The sequence below is a fragment of the Dromiciops gliroides genome, chromosome 3 (genome assembly GCF_019393635.1).
Source record: "Dromiciops gliroides isolate mDroGli1 chromosome 3, mDroGli1.pri, whole genome shotgun sequence".
NCBI classification, from domain to species: domain Eukaryota; kingdom Metazoa; phylum Chordata; class Mammalia; order Microbiotheria; family Microbiotheriidae; genus Dromiciops; species Dromiciops gliroides.
Window position 1 is genome coordinate 16224439 of NC_057863.1, and position 21816 is coordinate 16246254.

At 40.2% G+C, this 21816-nt stretch overlaps 1 protein-coding gene across 2 annotated transcripts in view; it reads right to left on the minus strand.

Annotated features, from left to right (window-relative positions):
- Nucleotides 1-560: 560 nt before the first annotated feature.
- The window catches only part of PLCH1 (phospholipase C eta 1), a 239848-nt gene continuing 218592 nt past the window's right edge, over nucleotides 561-21816 (minus strand). For both annotated transcript variants that reach the window (XM_043998386.1, XM_043998387.1), the window contains 11 exons: nucleotides 20775-20869; nucleotides 19543-19640; nucleotides 15953-16132; nucleotides 15749-15856; nucleotides 14393-14517; nucleotides 12469-12553; nucleotides 9407-9553; nucleotides 9197-9276; nucleotides 6751-6810; nucleotides 5928-6288; nucleotides 561-3805 (listed from right to left, as the gene is read on the minus strand). In XM_043998386.1, the coding sequence (XP_043854321.1) occupies nucleotides 1758-3805; nucleotides 5928-6288; nucleotides 6751-6810; nucleotides 9197-9276; nucleotides 9407-9553; nucleotides 12469-12553; nucleotides 14393-14517; nucleotides 15749-15856; nucleotides 15953-16132; nucleotides 19543-19640; nucleotides 20775-20869 (3387 nt within the window). In that variant the 3' untranslated portion in view covers nucleotides 561-1757. The remainder of the gene's footprint in view (nucleotides 3806-5927; nucleotides 6289-6750; nucleotides 6811-9196; nucleotides 9277-9406; nucleotides 9554-12468; nucleotides 12554-14392; nucleotides 14518-15748; nucleotides 15857-15952; nucleotides 16133-19542; nucleotides 19641-20774; nucleotides 20870-21816) is intronic.

Genomic DNA, 21816 nt, shown 5'->3' on the forward strand with positions numbered 1-21816 from the left:
TCATATAATTATCCAATGACCAACTGGTTACATTGGGCAGAGTACCCTAATTCAAAGAATCACAGAACTTCAGAGTCGGAATCCATACTTGAAAAAGAAGAACTCCTCTGAGGGGAGCCTCACTACCTACCTAGACAACCTATTTTTCAATCACTCAAATTGTTGGAAAGTTTTCCCTTCTATCAAGCTTAAATTTTCATTGTTGCACCTTCCCCTTATTCTTCTTAGTTGTGCCCTCTGGAGCCAGGAAGAACAAATTGAATCCTTTTTTCAAGTGAGACTAACTTCAAGAAAATGATCCCATCCCCCTGAGCCTTCTCTTCACACTCAAAAGACCCCCAGTTCATTCAAGAACTCTTCAAGGCCCTTCACCATTTGAGTTGCTCTCTTCTAGATTTTTTCTATCTTGTCTATAGCCTTCCTAAATGAAAGTCCTCAGAACTACATTAAAATTGTCTCCCAAAGTAAGAGAATTATCATGTGACAATGGCAATAAAAACAGGTGAAAAGGAAAATATCAACAGTCATCCAGTTCAACAAGAATTATATTTGTTTCCATTTCAACAAATTCATACAAGTGCTTAAAAATCCTTTAATTATGTTTTCATGAATTCCATGAATATCACTGTATTTTATGTTACCAAAAAAAAAGAGGTATCTTGAACATACAATCAGAAATGTGTTCACAGTGAAAGCAAAGCATATTGGTATTAAAAATATAGCCAAGTTATGGATCCATAATGGGAAGCCATTTCTAGTGACCAGTTCATGTGACCTTTAATATTATTGAGGAAATATTTTTGACATGTTGGGAAATCTTATACTGTCTTTTATTATTATTATTATTATTCTTACAGTATAATTCAAGCCTTCCCTGTAAAGTTAGCACTTCCAGTCAACCAATTAGTCTGAAAATTACAAAGTACAGCAAATATCTTTGAGATTGAGTTCAAATCACATACAAAGCTAGTAGCAAAAATATGTAACAAAATTTATGTAAAACAAATATTTTCCTATCCTTATGTACAGAATATCTTCATTCTCTTTCCCTCTCCCCCCTCATTCCTACTCCAAAATACATGGAAAAAGAAAAAACAAAAAAAAGACACAAAAGCTAGTTACTAGTTTATGGGAATCCCCCCACCTAAATCAAGGTAAGTAAAAATCTGACCCGCACAAAGTGGTTGGTTTTGCTCCCTTATATCAGGTGCTAAATTGTAACATTCATAGAAATCAAAGGAGGTATCTGTCCTCCTCAACAAACATGAAAAATAAAATCAGGAAGAGCACAAAATATTTTGATTTGTTGTTTAAAGAAAGACAGATTTTTTTTCAGACTTTTGCTTTAACACCTCCACGACTTGGGGGTTGAGGAAGCAGACAACACACTACATTTGTCACCAGGTTCTGAAGGCGTGCAGCACAAAGGGAGAGAAGCATTTAGTTAAAAATGTACAGGGGTTATGAATCTGGCCCATGTGGAAGCTCACATCGATGGCAAGCATGCATCTATTCCAAGACTGATAACATTTTTACAACATTGAAAGAAGACTTGGGCAACCTTGGGAAAACAACATGGCACCTATTTACATAATTGTCCACAGGAGGACCACATTCTATCAAAGGGAGACCACTACTGGAGCTCAAAAAATACCCTTCTCAATCATTCTGGAGCCAAGGATGGCACAACAAAAACAAGCAAAACCTGGAGCTCTAAGGGATACCATGTACACACTGAAAAGACAGGTATAAACCATTTATAGTCTCAAGAGGAAATAAATTTCTGGTTTGTCCTCAATGCTTTGCTCAGTCTGGAGGACTGAATCATCTGTGCAAAATTGGTCTATGTAGCCATTGAAAAAAGAAGTGCATGCTCCCTCGGGAATACCACGGCCTTCGAGGTTATTCAGATACCCTGCAATGTAAGAGCCAGTGGAATGCCTGTTCACCATGTGCGCAGGTACAGTGGGCTTATTTCTCAGCACCACTCCCCCAGCATTGCTGGTAGGCAAAGTCCTCTGCTTGCCTGCTTCTTGTCTTTCCTTGGCACGGGTGGCAATGTTTCGAACACGACTCTGGCTTCGGGAAGATAGCTTTCGGACCAGTGCCTTGGGGTATTCTCTCTCATCTGGTCTTGGGCAAAGCACTTGACTGTTGTCTTCCTGGTCAAAGGACACAAGTTTCCGGAGTTGTTCTGTCAGAGCATCCACAGACTCCACCCCTTTTGCTTTTAAGGTCACAGCCTTCTTGTCTCGCAGACCAGCTGTAATGAAGCTTTTACTTATGCACTGGTACTTGCTTTCAAAATTGCAAGAGATGTCATCTGATGTCAAGTCTCCCAGGCTTTTGGATTTGCAAGGGCTAGGCTGTTTCCGAGTTTGTAAAGGACATGCTGATTGCTGCAAAATCTGAGGATCTGATCCCAGGGGGAGACAAGCTGCATTATTTGGGGCATCTGGACACTGGAAATAATTATTACACGCAAAGCCATCACTTTGATAAGCTGGACAAGAAAGACTTCGGTTTTTTAGCATTTGAATGTGGTTGGGAAGTTTGAGAGTAGATGGATGGAGGAAGCCATTTCCTGAACTTCTTGGACAGGGTGAATCCATCTCCTGAAAATGTTTTAGTTTTAAAGGGGAAGCGAGTTGGCTCATATCCTCTCTCTTATACTCATGGGTTGTTACCAAGAGATCTCGTGAGTCTTCATCAACCTCTACTAGACTGCTCTCTCCAGAATTTTGACAAAGGGTATGATCAATTACATCATCCAGGGTCAAATCAGTGCAAGTGGAGACACCACAAGTGGAACCATTTTCCCAACCTTTCCCACAATTCTTCTGGGGACTTTTGGTTAATGGGGATGGATGAGCAATGCCACCTCCTGAGGCATGGAAATTGGTCTTGTCATTAGGTTCATCCATGAATTTGGACCCAGTGACTGGAGTGAGAGGTGCCTCATGAATTATGGTGTATGTGGAATATTCTGTTGTCTCAGGGCTAGAGCAGACAGTTGTCTTAGGTGATGAATATTGAGATGGCCACACAGGCTTTGACTTAGAAAAGTTATTTTTGAGGGGTGTCTTTAGGTCAATAGTGAGCAAGGAGTGGTGTCCTGACATCACACTATAAATCTGACCACTGGTACCTTGAAGTCTTGAAGCTGCTCTGAGGCTTGTTTGATCCTTGGTAGCATCAAATTGGCTAATCAATGCTGAGATTGAACTGCCAAGTTCACTCTCATTTGCTAACGTGACATTGTCAATAAGTTGTGAAATTTCACTGTCCTGCATAATTGCGGTGGAATGTAAGTCATACCCATCAGAGCAAATGGCAGAAACATCTGTCATCGAAAAGGATGCCACACCATTGCCTGCCATTCGATTGGCTTCCTTAACATTCAGAATCTCCAGTTCACTCGGAGAAGAGGCATTTCTTAACAATGTTTGATTTCTTTCTGAAGGAAAAGTGTTTCCATTTTCCCTGGTTCCTGTATCACTTAGAGTGCAGCAGGGGTCTCTGGCAGATTTAATACCCATTTGTTGTCTTGGTGAAATGAGTTGTCTGGGAGAGAGATTTTTCTGAAAGTCAGTGGACACGTGTGATGTGGCTTTCCCACCATAGGTTAGGGCTCCTGATTCTTCTTCTAAGGGCAGTGAATTATTAGCAAGAGAGACAACAGGATCCACCTGGCTGCCATTTTTGTGGAGACTTGCAGGGGGTGAAGACAACTTTTTATCAAGATTTATCAAGCTTTGCTCTTTTGCTTTTGCTTTTCCATTTTCTGTATTGCCCTTATTTTCTGCTAAATGAAACAAACAATATGTTAGTCACCTGGGACACTTCCCATCATGCATAGAAACATCAATCTTTTTTGTCTTTAGACAGACAAATGGATAATGTAGAATTAGCTAAAACTGTGACAATTTACTCATGGGACTGTGCGAATAGCTATGTAATGAATAAATGGTAAAGATAGGTTGGCAGGCACGCCATTGCAAATTTGTATTTCGTGTCTATTACATCAACACATGATGTAATAATGCTGGTTGTAAGTCAATGTCAATGAGGTACCATACTTGCACATTTCGAATTACCTTCAGCTGCTTCCTTTTCAGATTTGTACTATACAGAAGCATGGTGATAAAAACAGAACAAGACAGCTCTGTTAAACAACACATCATTACATCTGCAGACACAAGATGCTTTTATAAGAGCTCAAAGATATACAATGGATAGCTCAAAAGGACACATATTATCATTCGGATGAAAAAAAGGTACCTTTTCCTCTAAAGGTCTAACTTAACTGTAAAGGTTGAAAAGCTACATGGGCAGTTCCCATAAATGCATTTTTACATTTCTGCATTAAAACACACACATACACATACATACAAATGTGAACACAGACAGGGAAATGGCCTTTTCCTTACTTTGCTAAAACTTCTGTTGCTTCTTGCATATTTAAAATACACAAATCACACTTGGAATTGCATTTTTTTAAATGGCCAGAAGTTAGACATGTATAAGAAAATATAAAGCCTATATTACTTTTCCATCATTTTAAGCACCTTTAGAACTTATCTAGCAAAGAGTTATACATAGAGAAGGAACTCAATACCTATCTATTGATTGAGATCTTTCTTAAAAGCTCCAAAACATTTTTAATATTTTTAGAATCACATTAAAACAAGGATGATTCTCTTTTTTTCCTCATAAAAGTGCTTTCTCATAACAGACAGAAGAAATATGACATTTAAGAAGCAAAATACCACTGCAAGTTTTCATCTGCAGCTAAAATGTCTCCCATAATGAAGAAAAAATAAAATATGTCACATAGCAATAACCTAAAGTGAAAAGTCTTCCAACAGGCTCCATCATCTGATGCTCTAGAAAGCCTGGGATTCCTATTGTCATTTTAAGAAGAGAATGAAAAAAGCATTTTTCATAAATCAGTTTCCTGATCTGGAGAAAAGCATTAATCTTGTTAAGCTAGAAACTAACCCCAGAGTTTAGGTGTCCTTGGTCTTCTCTACAAAAATTCTGATTAAAGTCTATGCAATTTTATTATATCATATCTTACATAGTATATTATACATTATATCACATCATATCATATCACATTATAATTATGAGTGTTTTTAAAGACCAAACCTATTTTGGGGGCAGCCTTAGGAAAGCAGGCCTTATATTTAAAATATTTTCCCCCTGGAAAATGCTTTTAAGGACTCCGATTTCTCCTCAAAGTGATTCCTATCTAAAATCAATACAGAAGCACATTTGTTACAAAGTACATCATTGAGAGTGGACTCAACACATAAGGGAAGAATGTTTCTGAGGAATCAAGCTTCAGATTGTACATTTCAATAGCATTGCTGAAAAAGGATATCTAGAAAGTGACTTTAAACTACCTCTGCTCTAGAGACAACAAAGGGAGCAGGTAAGGACCGTCTACACTGGAGAGCCCTTACAGCTGGAAGCTGGAGTTCCACTGGACCCACGGTAAAGTGGGGAAGATTGGCATTTCCCCATTCTCCACCAATGTGCTGGGAAGTGGCCCAGAAGAAGAGCCTCCATTCATAAGTCAGCCCTATGGCTCTTTCCTCTCTCTGAAATTCCCCAAGGCTGTTTGGGCTCTTCCCTAGACCTATCAGGTGCTGTCTTTGCTGCCTCTGCTGCCCCCACTCATAGACTTGGGTTTTAGGTAAACAAAAATTGGTTCAACCCCACAAAAAAGTCAGGGACCTCTGAACTAGAGCATAAACTTAAAAGTCTTTTACCTTTGACCTCACACTGCTAGGACTCCAGAACAACATCTGGAACTCAACAATTACTTTATCACAAAAAAAAACCCCAAAAAACAACCCACCATTTTAAAGTGTATTCCTGACCCAAAGCCCAAAGCAAAGCAAACTTTCCAAGAATCTTACCAAGTGCATTTTCTTTGCCTTCGGTATCTTTGGCTGCTTCAAGCGTGGGGAGTGACAACCCCCCCACAAGACTTTTGTCAACCGGCATAGAAACTGGGCGAGCTTGTAAGCTCCTTGTGGTTCTCCGGAGGACGCCATCTTTCTCTCTCGAGCCAGTCACCTCAGACACACTGTCCTTTGTTTCTATCATTTCTTGGAAACCCATTTTGCTCTTCTTTCGACCCTTTGCTGGAGCACTAGCCGTGCGGCGCAGAATCCGATCACCAATGGATCGCTTACGGACATAATGGGAATTGTTTTCTGAAGAATTGTGTTTGGGGTTCTTATTGAACAGGCCCCTCAGGCCTATCAGTTGTCTATTCTGCAGATATAAAGGAGACAATCCAAACATTTAAGGCATACCACATATCGCGACAACTTGTCCATCAAGGGGCTGCACTATAAAAGATGGAGGCAAAAGGAAATTTCACAACCACTGGAGCATACTCAGAGCAAGAAGACAAACGTTAGCCACAGCAGCCTGGCACACAGTCATGCACATGTTACTGGCTCCTCCCAAGGATGGCGGCTGTCTGCTTTTATAGCAATGCCCTCCCAGGAGCTTTCACAGCAAAAATGGCAGCTGGTAAGAGGAATTGCCCATTTCCAGGACCCTCATGGGCTCTTGGGGAAATGGGCCCCTTCAAAGCAACAGCTCAATGTTTCACAACTGGGGAGGAGAAATGGAAGGGAGTGATACACTAGCCCATGCTGGCTGCTTTTATGTCATTCACAAAGTTGTGCCCCGCGAGTGAGAGCCACGTGTCATGCTAACAAAGACTACCTTGGTAGCTCCTAGAAAATGCAATATGGTATAACTGGGGTTGAGGATTAGAGGGCTCCACTGCAAGGGAAAAAAAGAGACACAAACATTCTTTGGCTAATTTATCCAAGAAAGTATCACAAGAAGAACAAAACTGTATCTGCTATGGACAAGAGTTTCTCCTAAATAGTTTTTGTAATGCCACCATATTGCATTCCTTTACATTTTCAGGTAGAACTTCATATGAGCCCATTGTAGAATATGCATTCCTACCAAACATCACTCAAGGCCCAGAATGACTCTAATCATGCTTATTATACTACTCATTAAAATGCATACATAATATTTATTTAGGAATGGAAAGTCTGTGGGAGTACTGGCTTGGCTGTTTTCTATTTTTTTTTATTTTTCCCCATTCAAGACAAAGGGCAATGACATCCATGTGGCTAACCTAGAATCCCAGAATACCCTGAGATTTCCTATCAAGTAATTTCCTGAAACAGGATTTATGCTATTTCAACACAAGGGAAAAGGAATGATTTTTGTTTTTGTTTCTGTTTTTGTTTTGTGGGGCAATGAGTGTTAAGTGACTTGCCCAGGGTCACACAGTTAGTGAATGTCAAGTGTCTGAGGTTAGATTGGAACTCAGGTCCTCCTAAATTCAGGGCTGGTGCTTTATCTGAAAAGGAATGTTTTATCCAGAGAACCACTGATCATAGAAAGCACTGGTCATCGAAAGGAATCTCTTTACTTCAGATTTCCCAGTTATTTCCTAGACTTTGAAGTAGATACTGCCTTATCGCCATGGGACTGGGATGGAGACACCAACTGTTTTGAAGACGAAATTGCAACAAATAACTCAACCCTCAAAAACTCATTCCTAGCCAAGTAAATATTAGATCATTTAAAAAAAGGTTTCATCAGTTCCAGGCTGCCTCCTAGCCTACCTAGAGTTTCCTTTAATCAAACCCTTCCTAGAATCCAAATGTGGGTGGGGAAAGTATCCTAGATTCAAGTCCTCATTTTACTCTCACTTGGAGTGATCCCAATAAACTAAGCTTTTGGAATAGGGGACAAGGCACAAGGAAGACAGTTTCTGCAGACTTAAGTATCATCACCCATGGCACTGCTTCTTCCATTTCATTTCAATTACCCAAAAGGTTTCCAAACTTTTTATTTAGATATGAGAGAGAAGCAACGGCTTGGCATGGGTTATCTTTGAATGGATTGAGACATTAATTGAAGGCTGAACGATTCTATGAGCCCAAATCTCCTCTAGCTATTGCTCTATTTGTTTGGGTTTTTAGGGGCTAAAAGAATCCTGTAATGAATTAGCCACAGTTCCAGTTCAAAGCGAAAATGAGGGCCCAGCTAAAAATATACTTTTCCTGGTAATAAATTAAAGTCTGGAGCACAGGGTGATTGACATCACTGGGCATGAGGATATTTATGTAGGTATATATCACAGTTTTTAAAGAACTTTCACACAGAATATCTCATTTGTTTTCCCAGTGACTTTGAGGTAGGTAGACTAGATTATTCCAATTTTGTGGATGAATAAACTTTCTCAGAGAAACTTACTTAAGATTGCATGGCTACTAAGTGGCAAAACAGTGACTAAAACCCATGACTTCCTCTTCCTATACCAATGTTCCTTCTACCGCATCAGGGCACCTTTTCTTTTTTTTGTATGACACTGACCTACTATATTCCATGAACTGGTTCCACGATATCAGACCTAATGGCCTTCCCATGGAATTTTCCATTTATTCCATCTAAGCTGTAGTCCGCTGGGCTCCCTATGACTCTTGTGTACTCCCACCTTCCCTCCAACTCATAGAGTCCTTGGCTTTTCTAAAGGGTAGCTTAGACACCATATCCTAGATGAGGCCTTTTCCTGATGCTCCTACTTATTAATGCAGTTTTCTGACTGAATTTATTTTGCATAACTACATATTTCAAATTTAATTTTGCACACACATTGCTTTCTCCCAACAGAATTAAGTTCCTTAAGAGAAGAGACCTTGTTTTCTTTCGAGCACATAATGCAGTGCTTCGAACCAGTGGCCACTTTAAATATATTTGTTGGGGGCGGCTAGGTGGTGCAGTGGTTAGAGCACCGGCCCTGGAGTCAGGAGGACCTGAGTTCAAATCCGGCCTCAGACACTTGACACTTACTAGCTGTGTGACCCTGGGCAAGTCACTTAACCCCCATTGCCTCACTAAAATATATATATATATATATATATATATATATATATATATATATATATATATATATATATATATATATATATATATATATATATATATATATATATTTGTTGAACTGAAGTGAATTTTAGGTGTGTTCACATGCTATTCTCATTAACCTGTTCTGGGGATCATTTTGGATGACAACAGCATCTTCACGAGGGTAATTAGTGCCAACCATGTAAAGACTTCAAAGTCTCACACTGATACCTACCTTGCCATAAATTTCATTGATTGTTATATGCACGAATATGGATGCTTCTGTCAGCCCTTCCAAATAGACATGACGGTAGCCTGATAAAAGAACAGAAAGCTTTGTCAATGTGACTCTATATACTTTGCTCTTATACATAACATGCTTCATTGGCAATATTTTATATTGAGGATTAATCAATTTAGATCCCCAGAGCAGGGCTGTACTGACCAGGCACAAGGCTACTGAAAGTCACCGTTCTTTGTCCGACAAAGTCTCTTCCAATGGGATCGTGATCCCAAACTAGAAACCGAACCAAAGCTATATCCGGCATGTGTATGGTAAATGTCAGCGTTTCTTCCCAGACAGGGTTAAATCCTCAGGGAAACACAAGAAAGAAGAGAACATCAGATGGCCAAAATATTTGGCTGAAGTTACATTGACGAAAACATCAGGACGTTAATGATGGAAATTATTTACAAGGTAATAATCCTATGAAATCTGCAATCAGCTAAAGGAAATCCAAACCCCTCTTCTGCTATAGACAAGAGAATGGATCCTGCCTCATTTCCCAGTTCCCTGCTCATGTATAGCACTGGCTTGTATAGGAGAGAAAATGCTTAGAATTGTCCGATGAACTCAAGCTCCCAAAGGATGAGAAACAAAGACTTGTCTTAAGTAGACCAGACAGAGTCTGAGAAAACTGTTTTAAGGAAATGCTAAAGAATCCCTGTAAGACCTAGTCCTCCTGACATTTTTGCCTCTGTCTGGGACCAAAGAGATATGAAATGACATCTGCAGAAAAAACTCTCAAAAACCAATTTTCCAAGTTCTTCAAACCTCCCACAGAAAATGCCCAGAAACAAAGACTGAAAGTATGAGTCCCTTCATGGTCATCTTTATTTAGGATACACTGAAGTCAAGAAATGTAAATGCAGAGAAAAAGAGAGCTGTACATGCTCAAAAGTCACATGAATCTCAATTTCTAAAATCCAAAAACCACAACAAAAAGACTTCTCTTTTTAGGTGTATCCCTTGATTTTAGTATGCAGACCGCAGACCCGCAAAGATTGAACTATCAACAGTAAGATCCTCCAGAGAGAAAATCTGGCCCCTGAACTTTACAGTATCCCAGAATTAGAGAGTTGAAGGGATCCCAGAAAAATTACCCAAGGACGAAAGGAATCCCCTTTATGGCATATTGCAAGTGGTCACTGAGGCTTCATCAAGGTAATGAAGCATTGAGACTCTCTGGATTGGTTTGGATTTAACTAAAAGAGAAAGTGCTAGTAAAATCCAGTCTCTGGTTTTTAGGTTGTTTATATAGGAAACTCTCAGTGGCTTCACCAAGATATAAATCACTATTTAGTCTTTTCCTTCTTTAACTCTTCCAATGCATTTGAGCACCTGCCTTCCATTTCAAACTAATCCCTAACCTGATGGAATGGCATCCAAGTTGTAAATTGAAGGTCACTAAGGTGACAGCCCTGACCAAGAGAAAAGGAGATCTCTTGAAGCCATGATTATCTCTTTGTTTGGCCTCATGAAAATCTATCAAGCAATTCTTGGAGGCTGAAAGTGAAGGGAAATGGAATTTTGCCTTTTTGGAAAAGAACACAAGAAGGCAAATGTGTTAGTTTGAAAACACAATGTTTCCATCAGTCATGCGCTTTAATCTGCCTTCTTGAGTTCTCTTCAAGTAATAACGAGCAAAAAAACAACAAAAGCAAAACCAAAAATGTTGGCTCCCTGTTCACCCCAAATCTACAAGTATCTTGAGAGGTTATTAAAAGTGATTGATGAGATGCAATGTAATATGGAACTGGAGCCACCTGGGCTGTGTGACCCTGGACAAATCACTTGACTCCTCTGTGCCCCAGGCAGTTTTCCTAAGGCCAATAGGGCACTAAAGGTACTGGATTTGTAATAGCAGAGAGACTTCCTCACCAGAAACTCCCTATATTAATTAAATCACAGATCTTGTCCTATCAATAAATCAATAAATGGGTAGCTAGATCAATGATAGATAAACAATATCTATCAATCAAAATTTGTGGATGGTTGATACCTAGGTCAATCAACAAATGGGTAGCTGGATGAATGATAAAGAAATGATTGATATCTATTAATCAAAATTTCTTAATGGTTGATATATAGATGCATATATAGTTGACAGATAGTAGATGATATATGTCTTGATAGATAAATGATAGATGATTGATACATAGATGATATACAGATGAAAGATTGATGATAGGTGACACAAAGGTAGATGATAGATAAATGGATGGACAGATGATATCCATCATTATCTATAGATGGTTGCTACACAGATGGATGATAGATGGGTAGATCTTAGGTAGATAGACATTGATATTGATGATGATAGATGACTGATAGATAATACATAGATAAATGATGCATAGATAAGGATGGATAGATGGACAGATGGGTGGATTGATGATAGGCAAATTAGATATAAATATATGTGAATGAATAAATGAATGATGATAAATAAATGAAGGAATGAGTGAATAAAAGTAAACATTCATATAATAGTTTAAAGCTTATCAAGTACTTTACATGTAATTTCATTCAATCCTCACAACCACCCTTTGAAGTCGGTGTCATTATTATCTTCGTTTCACAGATTGTGAAACTGAATGTGAGAGAGGTTCAATGATTTGCCCAGTTAAGTGTCTGAGGCAGGATACAAATTCAGGTCTTCCTGACTCTATCACCATATTCACTACAACACTCAGCTGGCCTAAAACACTGAATTCACAAGGCTAATAAGTGAAAGGTGAGAAGAACCACAATACAACAGAAGACAGAAACGAAGGTCACAATGCCTTGAGCAAAATGCCAGAGAAAATGGAACCTCAATTGTCCACACATATTCATGAAGCATGACTTCTCTGGCTGGGCATACTGTGCCTACCACTGGGATTGCCAGTGATCACAGGAAGGAACAATTCATTCACAGGCCCTTTACTTATCAGGGATTAGTAACGTGGGAAAGCATGATAAAGGAAATAAAAGATATGGTGCCCAAGGCATGCCCTCTCACTAAACTTCCCCCTTAGCAAAACTCTTAAGAGCCAGGGCTCCCACAGTTACCAAAATATGCATCCACCTTGTCACATTTGCTAAGTCCATTTCCACCACTGAAACAGATGGCAGAAATGGGAAGTCCTCAGTGTTTTTTCTTCCAAACGGAAACAATTTTCTCTTCAAGCTTAGTCCTATTTATGAGCACTTTGCTTCCAAACCATAAAAGCTGAGCATCTTACCATTGTCATCTACTACTCGAGTCTGTTCTTTGCAACAATCTACGGGCAGCCCAATGATTTCCACTTCAACAAATGGATCAATGATCTATTTAAACAAAGAGAATAAGACATTGCTTATGCTGTTGTTAAAGACACACAGACATCTAAATTGTTTGTTAATGCTGGGGCACCTCCAAAAATGTGGCCAGGAAGCTAGAAATCTGATACATAAGGACTTCAGGGGTCACAGGGAGTAAGAGGGATGCTATAAAGTGGGCTGGCAGCTGCATGATTCCCTTTTAGTTATGTGTGTTGCTGGGTTTTTTTGGTAGGGCAATGGGGGTTAAGTGACTTGCCCAGGGTTACACAGCTACTAAGTGTGAAGTTTCTGAGGCCAGATTTGAGCTCAAGTACTCCTGAATCCAAGGCCAATGCTTTATCCACTGCGCCACCTAGCTGCCCCACCCCTTTTAGTTACGAAACTCGGCTTCTATAAAAGGTTAACACAAATAGGAGTTCTACCACTTAGGGTCTTTTCCCATTGATTTTTTGGAAAATTGCAGGCAGTCATAGTCCTATTCACATTTGTGTGTGCACATGTACATACAAATAGATACAGTGGCAGATCTCTGTGATGTCATGGAGGTGCAGTGGCTAATGATTTCATCTTTTTGCTGTGAAACTTCGAGTTTCTCTGCCCTAAACCAGACTGGTCCTGGGATGCTGTTTATAGATTCCATCATTAGGCCCACATCCAAAACTGTCTTAGTTTGGTGGGGCTCATCACCTTTTGTACTTTGCTAGCATAGCCTTCCCACACTGCAGGCACTGGAGGAGTACTTGAATAGGTGAGAAGAGGATAGACACAGGGAGCAAACAAACAAAATGTCGATGTATGAAGAAGGGGGGAAAGCAGAACAAAAAGGAAGAAAAGTCTTCTACGATTGATTTCAATACTGGCCAACAAGCTAGCAACAAGTCTCCATTAATAAACTTGGAAAACCGTATCAGCTACATACATGTGATCCATGGTCCAGCAAAAGTTACAATCACTTTTCCTGATGAGTTATACTTGCCACCTTTCTAATTCTATGTATGAAAAGTTATACTTTAACTGTTCATAGTTCTAGAACTGCAAAGGAACTGAAAGGCCCTTTTGGTCCTATTCCTTCGATCTTACAAGATGAGGAAACTGAGTCTTTTGGAAGTTAAGGAGACAGGATCTCACCGGCGTATGTACTCCCTCCAATGATGAGCGCAATTCGCCCATGCCTTCTCATCCTGTGTGACTCAGTGCTTGTGTGACGTCCTTCCATAAGGAAGTCTCTCCAGAGTGCCCAGTCAACAACTTCATCCTCCCTTCTTCCCGCTTCTTCCCTTTCTCCCTCCCTCTCTTTATATTTATATGTATGTACACACATATGTGTAGATGCATACATATGCATGTACATATAATATACCTGTGTATACATTCATAGATATTAACAATCAGAATGTTACATCCCAATCCTCTTGTGCTTAGACACCTGGCACAGTAACTAGTGCACAGTAAGAGGGGGTTTTTTAAATGCTTGTTGAATGTGATTCTGTCCCAAGCTATATAATCTATATCAGGTAGGACCCCAAAATTCTTCTTTTTGTGTAATATTTAAATCCACAATAAAATTGCTTTTTTGACTTCATGCTAAAATGTGTTGGTCCTCCCATTTGCTAATGCCCTCCCCGTTACCTTCTATCTACCCTGTGTCTGGTTTATACCCATCGCTTTGTATTTCTAGTATGTATCATAATGCCTGACATACAGCAAGTACTGAAATAGATGCTTGTTTGCTGAGCCATCAGCCCAAACTGAGAATTCTTTAAAAATACAGGGACAATTCCAATGTCATCTAAACTCAATAAAAAGTTGTCATTTTGATCAGGAGCTCAGTTGTGTATACTTTACCTCACCGCGGTCTCCTAGCATGGAGTCTGGAGGTTTGGGGAGCTGCTGGCCACTGATCACTTTCAGAATGAGCTGTTTTTTAGGATTGGCAGGCAGTGGATCACCACAGAAAGGGTTGAATGTACCTACATGTATGCGCCAAGGAAAGCAGAATTTTAAAAACTCGAGTTGGTATCATGGGAATGTTAGCCAGAAAAAGCCGCCTGTGTCCCACAGCAGTTCAGACAGAGGCAGCAGATGACATGTTGTGGTGCCCCACTGTTAGTTTCTTCAAAGTCGTTATCATGTAACTATTTTTTAAGCTGGCTCTCATGGGCAGCCCATGCCAGCTGGCCTTGAATGCCCTTAAGGTTTTTTCCTGTTAAGCTAAGTGTCCAAAGGGCAATAGAACAGATTCATTCCAAATATGCCTCCCCAATTTAATCACCAAAAATGCAACTGTAATCATTTGCTTGGGGAAAAAAAAGATACATTGGATTTTAGTATTTAAAGCATTGAACCAAGTGAGGGAAGTGATTTTTTTAAAATTGAGAAAACAGTCAACCCTTTTCTGACACAGATATGAAAGGAATAAACAAAAATCATTTTCAAAGTCATTTTATTGCACCAACATAAATCTGTTCTCGATTTGGAGCTTCAATGAGTTCGGCCCAAAATATCCATGTTAGAACCTGGGAGTCTGTATCCATAACATATTTCCCGTTTTTATTAGGACTATCAAACATTGGCATCAGACGGGCTAAGATAGCTTGCCAAAATCCTGACCTTCCCATCTTTAGTACTCCAGTGACAATGTCCTAGCAATCCTCTGGATCCCAAGAGAGAGGTAAGGGCTTTATGTGGCAATTTTCCAAACATGGACACTCAAAGTCAGACTGAGACAATGACTTTTCAGACTTCAGGCCACTCTATAAGACACATTCATCATTTAACACCGCAAACATTCCTTTATGCTAAGTAATTGTCAGGAGAGTCACAACCTCATACCAGGGCTCTTAACTATTTTTGTGTCCTGGATCCCCTTTTCCATCCAGTGAATAATGTTTTTAAATGCATAATATAAAATAACAAAGGAAGCCAAAGACAAAGTGAAAATAAAGATGTAACATTTTCTCACCCAAGTTCATTGTCCCTCCCTCCCCCTCCCCTTGAAATATATCCCTTGAGAGATGCAAGGACCTCTGGTTCAATATCTCATTCTAATCTTATCTCCTACTGTCCAATTATAGAACAATGGATCAAAGAGTTCCTTCCAAAGACTGATTCATTTCTGCCTTTGTAATTCAAGGGCCTGGCATAGACCTCCGTAAGCTTAATCAATTAATAAATTGAATCATACGGAAAACAGAGACAAACCTTTGCACATCTGCTGGGGTTTGAGCACATAGCCACAGTTGCCATTCATCTTGAATTTGGCCCGATTCAGCTGCATCATGCGCCCCTCAGATTGGTAGTTCAGTGCGACTGTATAATTGGAAAGTGGGAGGATTAGAGAAGAAGCCACCATGAATGAGCCGCCTGGGGGACCCTTCTCCTTCAGGGGAAAGGAGGAGCACACACCTAGCTGGCATCCAGCATTCCAATATGGTAGCGGGTTGAAGTTACTGGAATCAATCCTGTAGGCAGATGGGTAGATCCTGGTGAGCTGCTTCTGGTTGTACATCATGAACTGTTCTGACTTTTGCTGCACCACCTGATGGGCTCTTGTTTCACTGAAGGATAAAACATTTCCTGTTGTCCCTGTTTGTTTGCATGGAAAAGGAAAGCGGGACATCATGTCAAGAGAATGATACCAGGTAGAACGTGAACATATTATTTTAGAATTTTTACTTTACTTCAATGCTACAAGAATCTGTTACTTCATCACTATGTATATTCCTTCTGCTATAGCAAAACACTTCTTTTCTCCTATACTATATCTCATCTCCCACCTCCAGGCCTTTGTACAATATGTGCCTTATGCCTGACATGCTCTCATTTCTTATCTCCACATTTGAGTTCCTTCAAGACTGAGTTCAAGGGTCACATACGACATAAGACCTTTTCTGGTTTCTCTGGTTGTTAACACCTTTCATGCCCCTCCCCCAATTACTTTGTGTGTGTGTGCATACAAATATATCGTTTACTTTGCACATATTTTATATTTACATATCTGTGTACTTATTGCTTCTTAACCAGTGGAATATAAGTTCCTTGAAGTCAGAGACTGTTTCATTTTTTCCCCTCATTGCGACCCTAATGACTAATACAAGGTCAAATTTGTTGACATGTAATAAATTGTGGTTCAGCTGATTAGTAGGTTACAACTTTAGTACATGGTCTTCATGAGAAGCAGCTTTCTCCAATGCACAGTGTCCATTGAGGTCATCAGGAGTAAGTAAAATGGAGTACAATTCTGCTTTTCTACATTTTTGAGACATGTCCTATAGACCTCAAACCCATTGAAGAATGATGTGACTTGCCAATTTTAATGAGGAGTAATTGGAGCAAGGTGGGATCAGATTTACACAACCTTGACTAAACTTGGGATTTTTAAGTGACCATGTCTTTCCTATCTTATAAAAAATCACTTATACACAAGATTCTTGTTTGCATGACTTTTCAAAAGCCAACTAAACACATATGAATTAGTCTACCAGTAGAGCTGAGCCACATTTGTGTGTAAAATGTCACATTTTCATTATCTCTTGCTCATTTTCTTGTGTAATAAAAACAGTTGAAGTTCAAAAGCAGAACATTGCCCAGCATTACTTTCCATTACAGCTAATAGGATTAGGTTTCACACAGCATTTAGTGGAAATGATATTTCCACGCACATACAAACACACTCTTCAGTACATTAAGACAGTCTCTGAGCTTGTTTGGGAACTGTGGAGCATTATTAAACTGTTGTTCTCTTGCTAAGCTGTCAGAATTTCATCACAATGAAAAGGACAAAATCAGCAACAAAGGGAAGAAATCCTGTGGGACGTGGCTGGAAGGGGAGAGGGGCACTGAGGAAAGAGCTCCCCCCCCCACTCAATAGGAAAGGACTCCATCTGAAGTTGAATGCAAGGTATGCAAGGATCAAATCTAGGGTTATATGATGATAAGGACATTAAAAGCCATATCATCTAACCCAGATAGGTGGTACAGGGGATAGAGGACCAGACTTGTAATCAAGAGGACCTGAATTCAAATCCAGCCTCAGACACTTACTAGCTGTGTGACCCCCAGGCAAGTCATTTAACCCTGTTTGCCTCAGTTCTGTCACCTGCAAAATGCGCTGGAAAAGGACATGCAAACCAGTCCAGTATCTCTGCCAAGAAAACCCCAAGTGAGGTAATGCAGAGTTGGACATGACTGAAAAATGAGAAAGTACTGATCTGCATTGCAGGATTGAACAAGCCTAAACAACAACAGATCAATCTAATTGTAAAAGGAAGGAATTGGTGAAGGCAACTCTGGTCAGAAACTATCAGTTTAGCATGTAGCAGTGCTTGGATGAAAAGGAAGAGAGATATTGTACTCCCTAGTGAGATTCTAGGATAAGCAGAGCTATCCAGAGAGAAGCTGAGTTTTCTCTAAGCCACAATGTCCATTGAAGTCATCAAGAGGCAGTAGCTCCAGGCTTGACTCTGGGCTACATGGATTTATGGGTCTTACATCATGGACTAGAGCCATAAAGGGGAGGCTATCGGACTGAAACCACAAGAAGTTGATGGGATGGCTATGCTCTTCAAATGTTTAAATACCACTATCATCCCACTCACGTGCTCTGTATCCTTTCTCTTCTCCGGGCTAAAGATCTCTTTCCAGTTTTCATATAAAATTAACTCAAGAATCACTATTTTTGTTCCCCTCCTGTGGGCCAGGCTTTTCAGCACATCAATGTCCCTCCTAAAATACTGGTTTAGGGTCAGACACCTAGAGTTTGAACCCCACCTCTACCCCTTGTTAACTGACCATGTGACCATAGGTTAGTGACTTTGATTCACTGGGCCCCAGTTTCCACACCTATAATATAAGGATCTTTGGGTTAAATGACTTCTGAGGTATATTCTGCCTCTATGTTCCCCATCATCCTAAGTGGATAATTCAGTAGCTGAAGACATTCCTATTTGGGATGAATTTTCAATCTTCAAGATGACTTCTCTCAAAGTTAAGGTTTCAGAAAAGTAATGAAAAAACCCACTAACACATCACTTTGATCCAGCAGCTGCTCTTGTTCATGTTAACTTGGACTAATCTTCTGTGACCATCCTTCCCATGATTAGCAAAGTCAATTAGAGAAAAGCATTTGCACCGTATTCCAGGGACAGGTGTTTAGAGAAAATCATTTGCTGGACCTGATTCTAGAGTTGCCCTAATTTCTATTATCTCCCTAATAATACAAGAGCAAATCACAACTTAATCTCCTGCCTGAACTCACTCTGACTCCCTAATCTTTCAGTCAGTCAACCATATATACTGAGCTATTGATCTATGCTAAGTACACATAAGAGTCAACCTACTTTCCTTGTTGGAGCTAACACGGGCCCTATCAAACATGAGACTTCCCAAATTAACTTTGTTTGAAAAAGACCCCACATATCAAGGTTAATCCATTTCAAGGTCAGTCAATATTTTGAGGATCAGTTAATTTTGAGTGTGGGGAGTACTTCTTCTATCAACATAGATGGCAAGCCTTCTGTAACTCAGGAAATTGAATTCAAAGGTCTGTAAGAGTTTCTGTGGACAAAAATACCCTTCACTTTCTGCCCATCACAACTTGGCGATGGGCTCTCTGAACTGAGCTGGGCCAGTATTCAGACAACATATGGCTGGGCCTTCAGTGGGCTCATGTTCAAAGCCATTCTAGCTTAGTTAAACCTTCTGGAGATGGTGTTCTTATAGTTTTGCCTTCAGGAACCAATGACAAATGGTGAGTCATCAGGAATTCAGGGGAATATTTCAGTATCAATGGTACAGGAATCCCTAATGTGGTTTGAGTGTTGTCTCCCTTTTAAAATACAAGCTGCTTGTGTGTAAGGATGATTTCATCTTTGGTCAGCGCTATGCCTGAGGGTACACAGTAGGCACTGAATAAATGCTTGTTGGCAGGCTGATTGATGGAATCAATCAATTGATTGGTAATATCAGAAAAACATAAGCTTTATGCCTAGTCTTACCATCATCTACTATATCTTGGGCTGCCACAGAATTCGTGTAGATGACCAAATCAGAGAGATCCCGGCACAGCTTCATGGTTTTCCTTCTGCGGCTGAGCCTGTAAAGTCCATAAAGGATGTATATTGAAAAGTCTACGAGTTGCTATATACAAAGAATACTTCTTTGAAAATTCATAATTTCTTGTTTCCCCATCCTACCTCCAAAGATATTCGCAAGCAGGTGTTATGACAGGTTGCTCTATTTCTTTATTAAGTTTATAGTAATTATAGTCTGCACTTTCCTAGTTCCTAAAGGTCAGGACCATGTCCCATCTATCCATTGTACTCAATCTGTGATAGTTATTATCAGTCCAGGCATTCTTTGGAATGCCCCATATGAATATCATCCTTCCTTGAAAGTAAAGACTGTTTTATTCTTTGTCTTTGTATCAGCACTGAGCACCATGTCTCACACACAGTAGGTGCTTACCAAATACTTGTTGACTAAATTCATCATCATGAGCTATGAAGCAGCCATGTGTAGATAGCGTCCCTCTTGCTCCACCTCCTGCACAAACTTTCTTCTCCCAGCAGGTTCACCCACTCACCTCCATGACTTTGCTAATCTTTGTTTCCTCTCATTCAGGGGTTCTTAACCTTTTTGGGGTCATGGACCCCTCTGCCAATCTGGTAAAGCCTCTGAACTCCATTTCAGAATGTGTTTAAATGAATACAATGAAATCTATATTATAAAGGAAACTGATGAGTTATCAAATATAGATATAAAAGCAAGTTCATAGACTCCCTGACATTTGTCCAGAGACTGAGGCTAAGACTCTCTTCTCTCATTGATTACCTTCCTCTTTCTTCATCACATTTCCAAATCCCAGCCATGCTCCAGGGCACTGTTCAGAACCCCCATCTCCATGAAGCCTTCACACACTGCTCTACCCCTAACACTTTATGCCTCCCATTACCTCCCAGCACTTAGCAACAGTACGTTACTCATTTGGCAATGAATCAATATATCGTCCCTTAAATTCCCACACCTTTATGCCTTGACTCTCTCACTGGGAAGGGGACAAGTCATCATCATCTATATCCCACAGGGCCACTTGGCACACTTTGGGTGACCAACAATGGTTTGTTGGTTTGACTCTCTAGGAGGTTACAATCTATCACAGGTAACAAGTAGAAGGCCACAGGTATGCCAGGTAATTGCATGAACTTAGAACAGTAGCAGTGTTCCTGACCTGTAGAGCTGGCCACCTTCCTTTCCGGAAGAATTATGCTGTGCCTCCTCTTCATCATCAGTACTGTTGGACTTGGACCTTCCCTTTGTTGTTTTCTGTTAGAGAAATCACACAAGACTTGTCAATAAGCCCCTTCTGCCACGCATCTCTGCCACGCATCTCTGCCACGCATCTCTGCCACGCATCTCTGCCACGGACGTGGGATGGAGGGAGATTAAAAACCAAAATGAGAGATGGGGGAGAGACAGAGGCTTAACCTGAGGACAGGAAGTACTTGCCTTTATCCCACCGTACCTGTCCATATTAAGAATTTAAATGCTGCTGGACTGCATTGAGTACCAACTGCCCTTCTGAATTGTTTTTCTTCTTTCTGGTCCCTGGAAGATATCTAGAGGCTGTGCATTGGAGGGTTCTATATCAACCAGGTATCTTCCAATAGAACTCTGAGGCTGGGGGTAATTTGGTGTGAGATTTGCTACCTCTATGAGGAACTGTACCATCACCTGGCTGTGTCTAGGATTTTAGAATGTAAGCTCTTTAGGCATTTGTAACCCCAGTGCTTAGCATGCAGTAGGCACTTGATAAATGCTTACTGGTTCATCAATTGACCAAATGATCTTCCCCAAGAGGAAGAATGCTAGGTCTGGATTTTTAGGGGCTTCATTTGAAACTTGGCTTTGTTACTTAGTATGTGTGCTCTAAGGCAGAGAGGTGTGGCACAATGGATAGAGTCAGGAAGCCGTGAGTTCAAATCCTTCCCCAGATACTCACTGACTGTGAGGGAAATGCAAGTCATTAAACCTCTCCTAGCCCCAGCACCCTCAGCACCTGCCTCCCAGGGTTGCTAGGAGAATCGGATGAGGTCATCTTTATAAAGTGCTTAGCACAGTGTAGCTCAAGTAGGTGCTTAATAAATGTGTATTCCCCTCCTCCCTCTTTGGGCTTCAGTTTCTTCAAATATAAAACTAGGGTACTGGAGTATATGGGATTTAAGGTACCTTCTAGTTTTAAATCTATGAGCCCGTGATCTAAAAATCAAAGA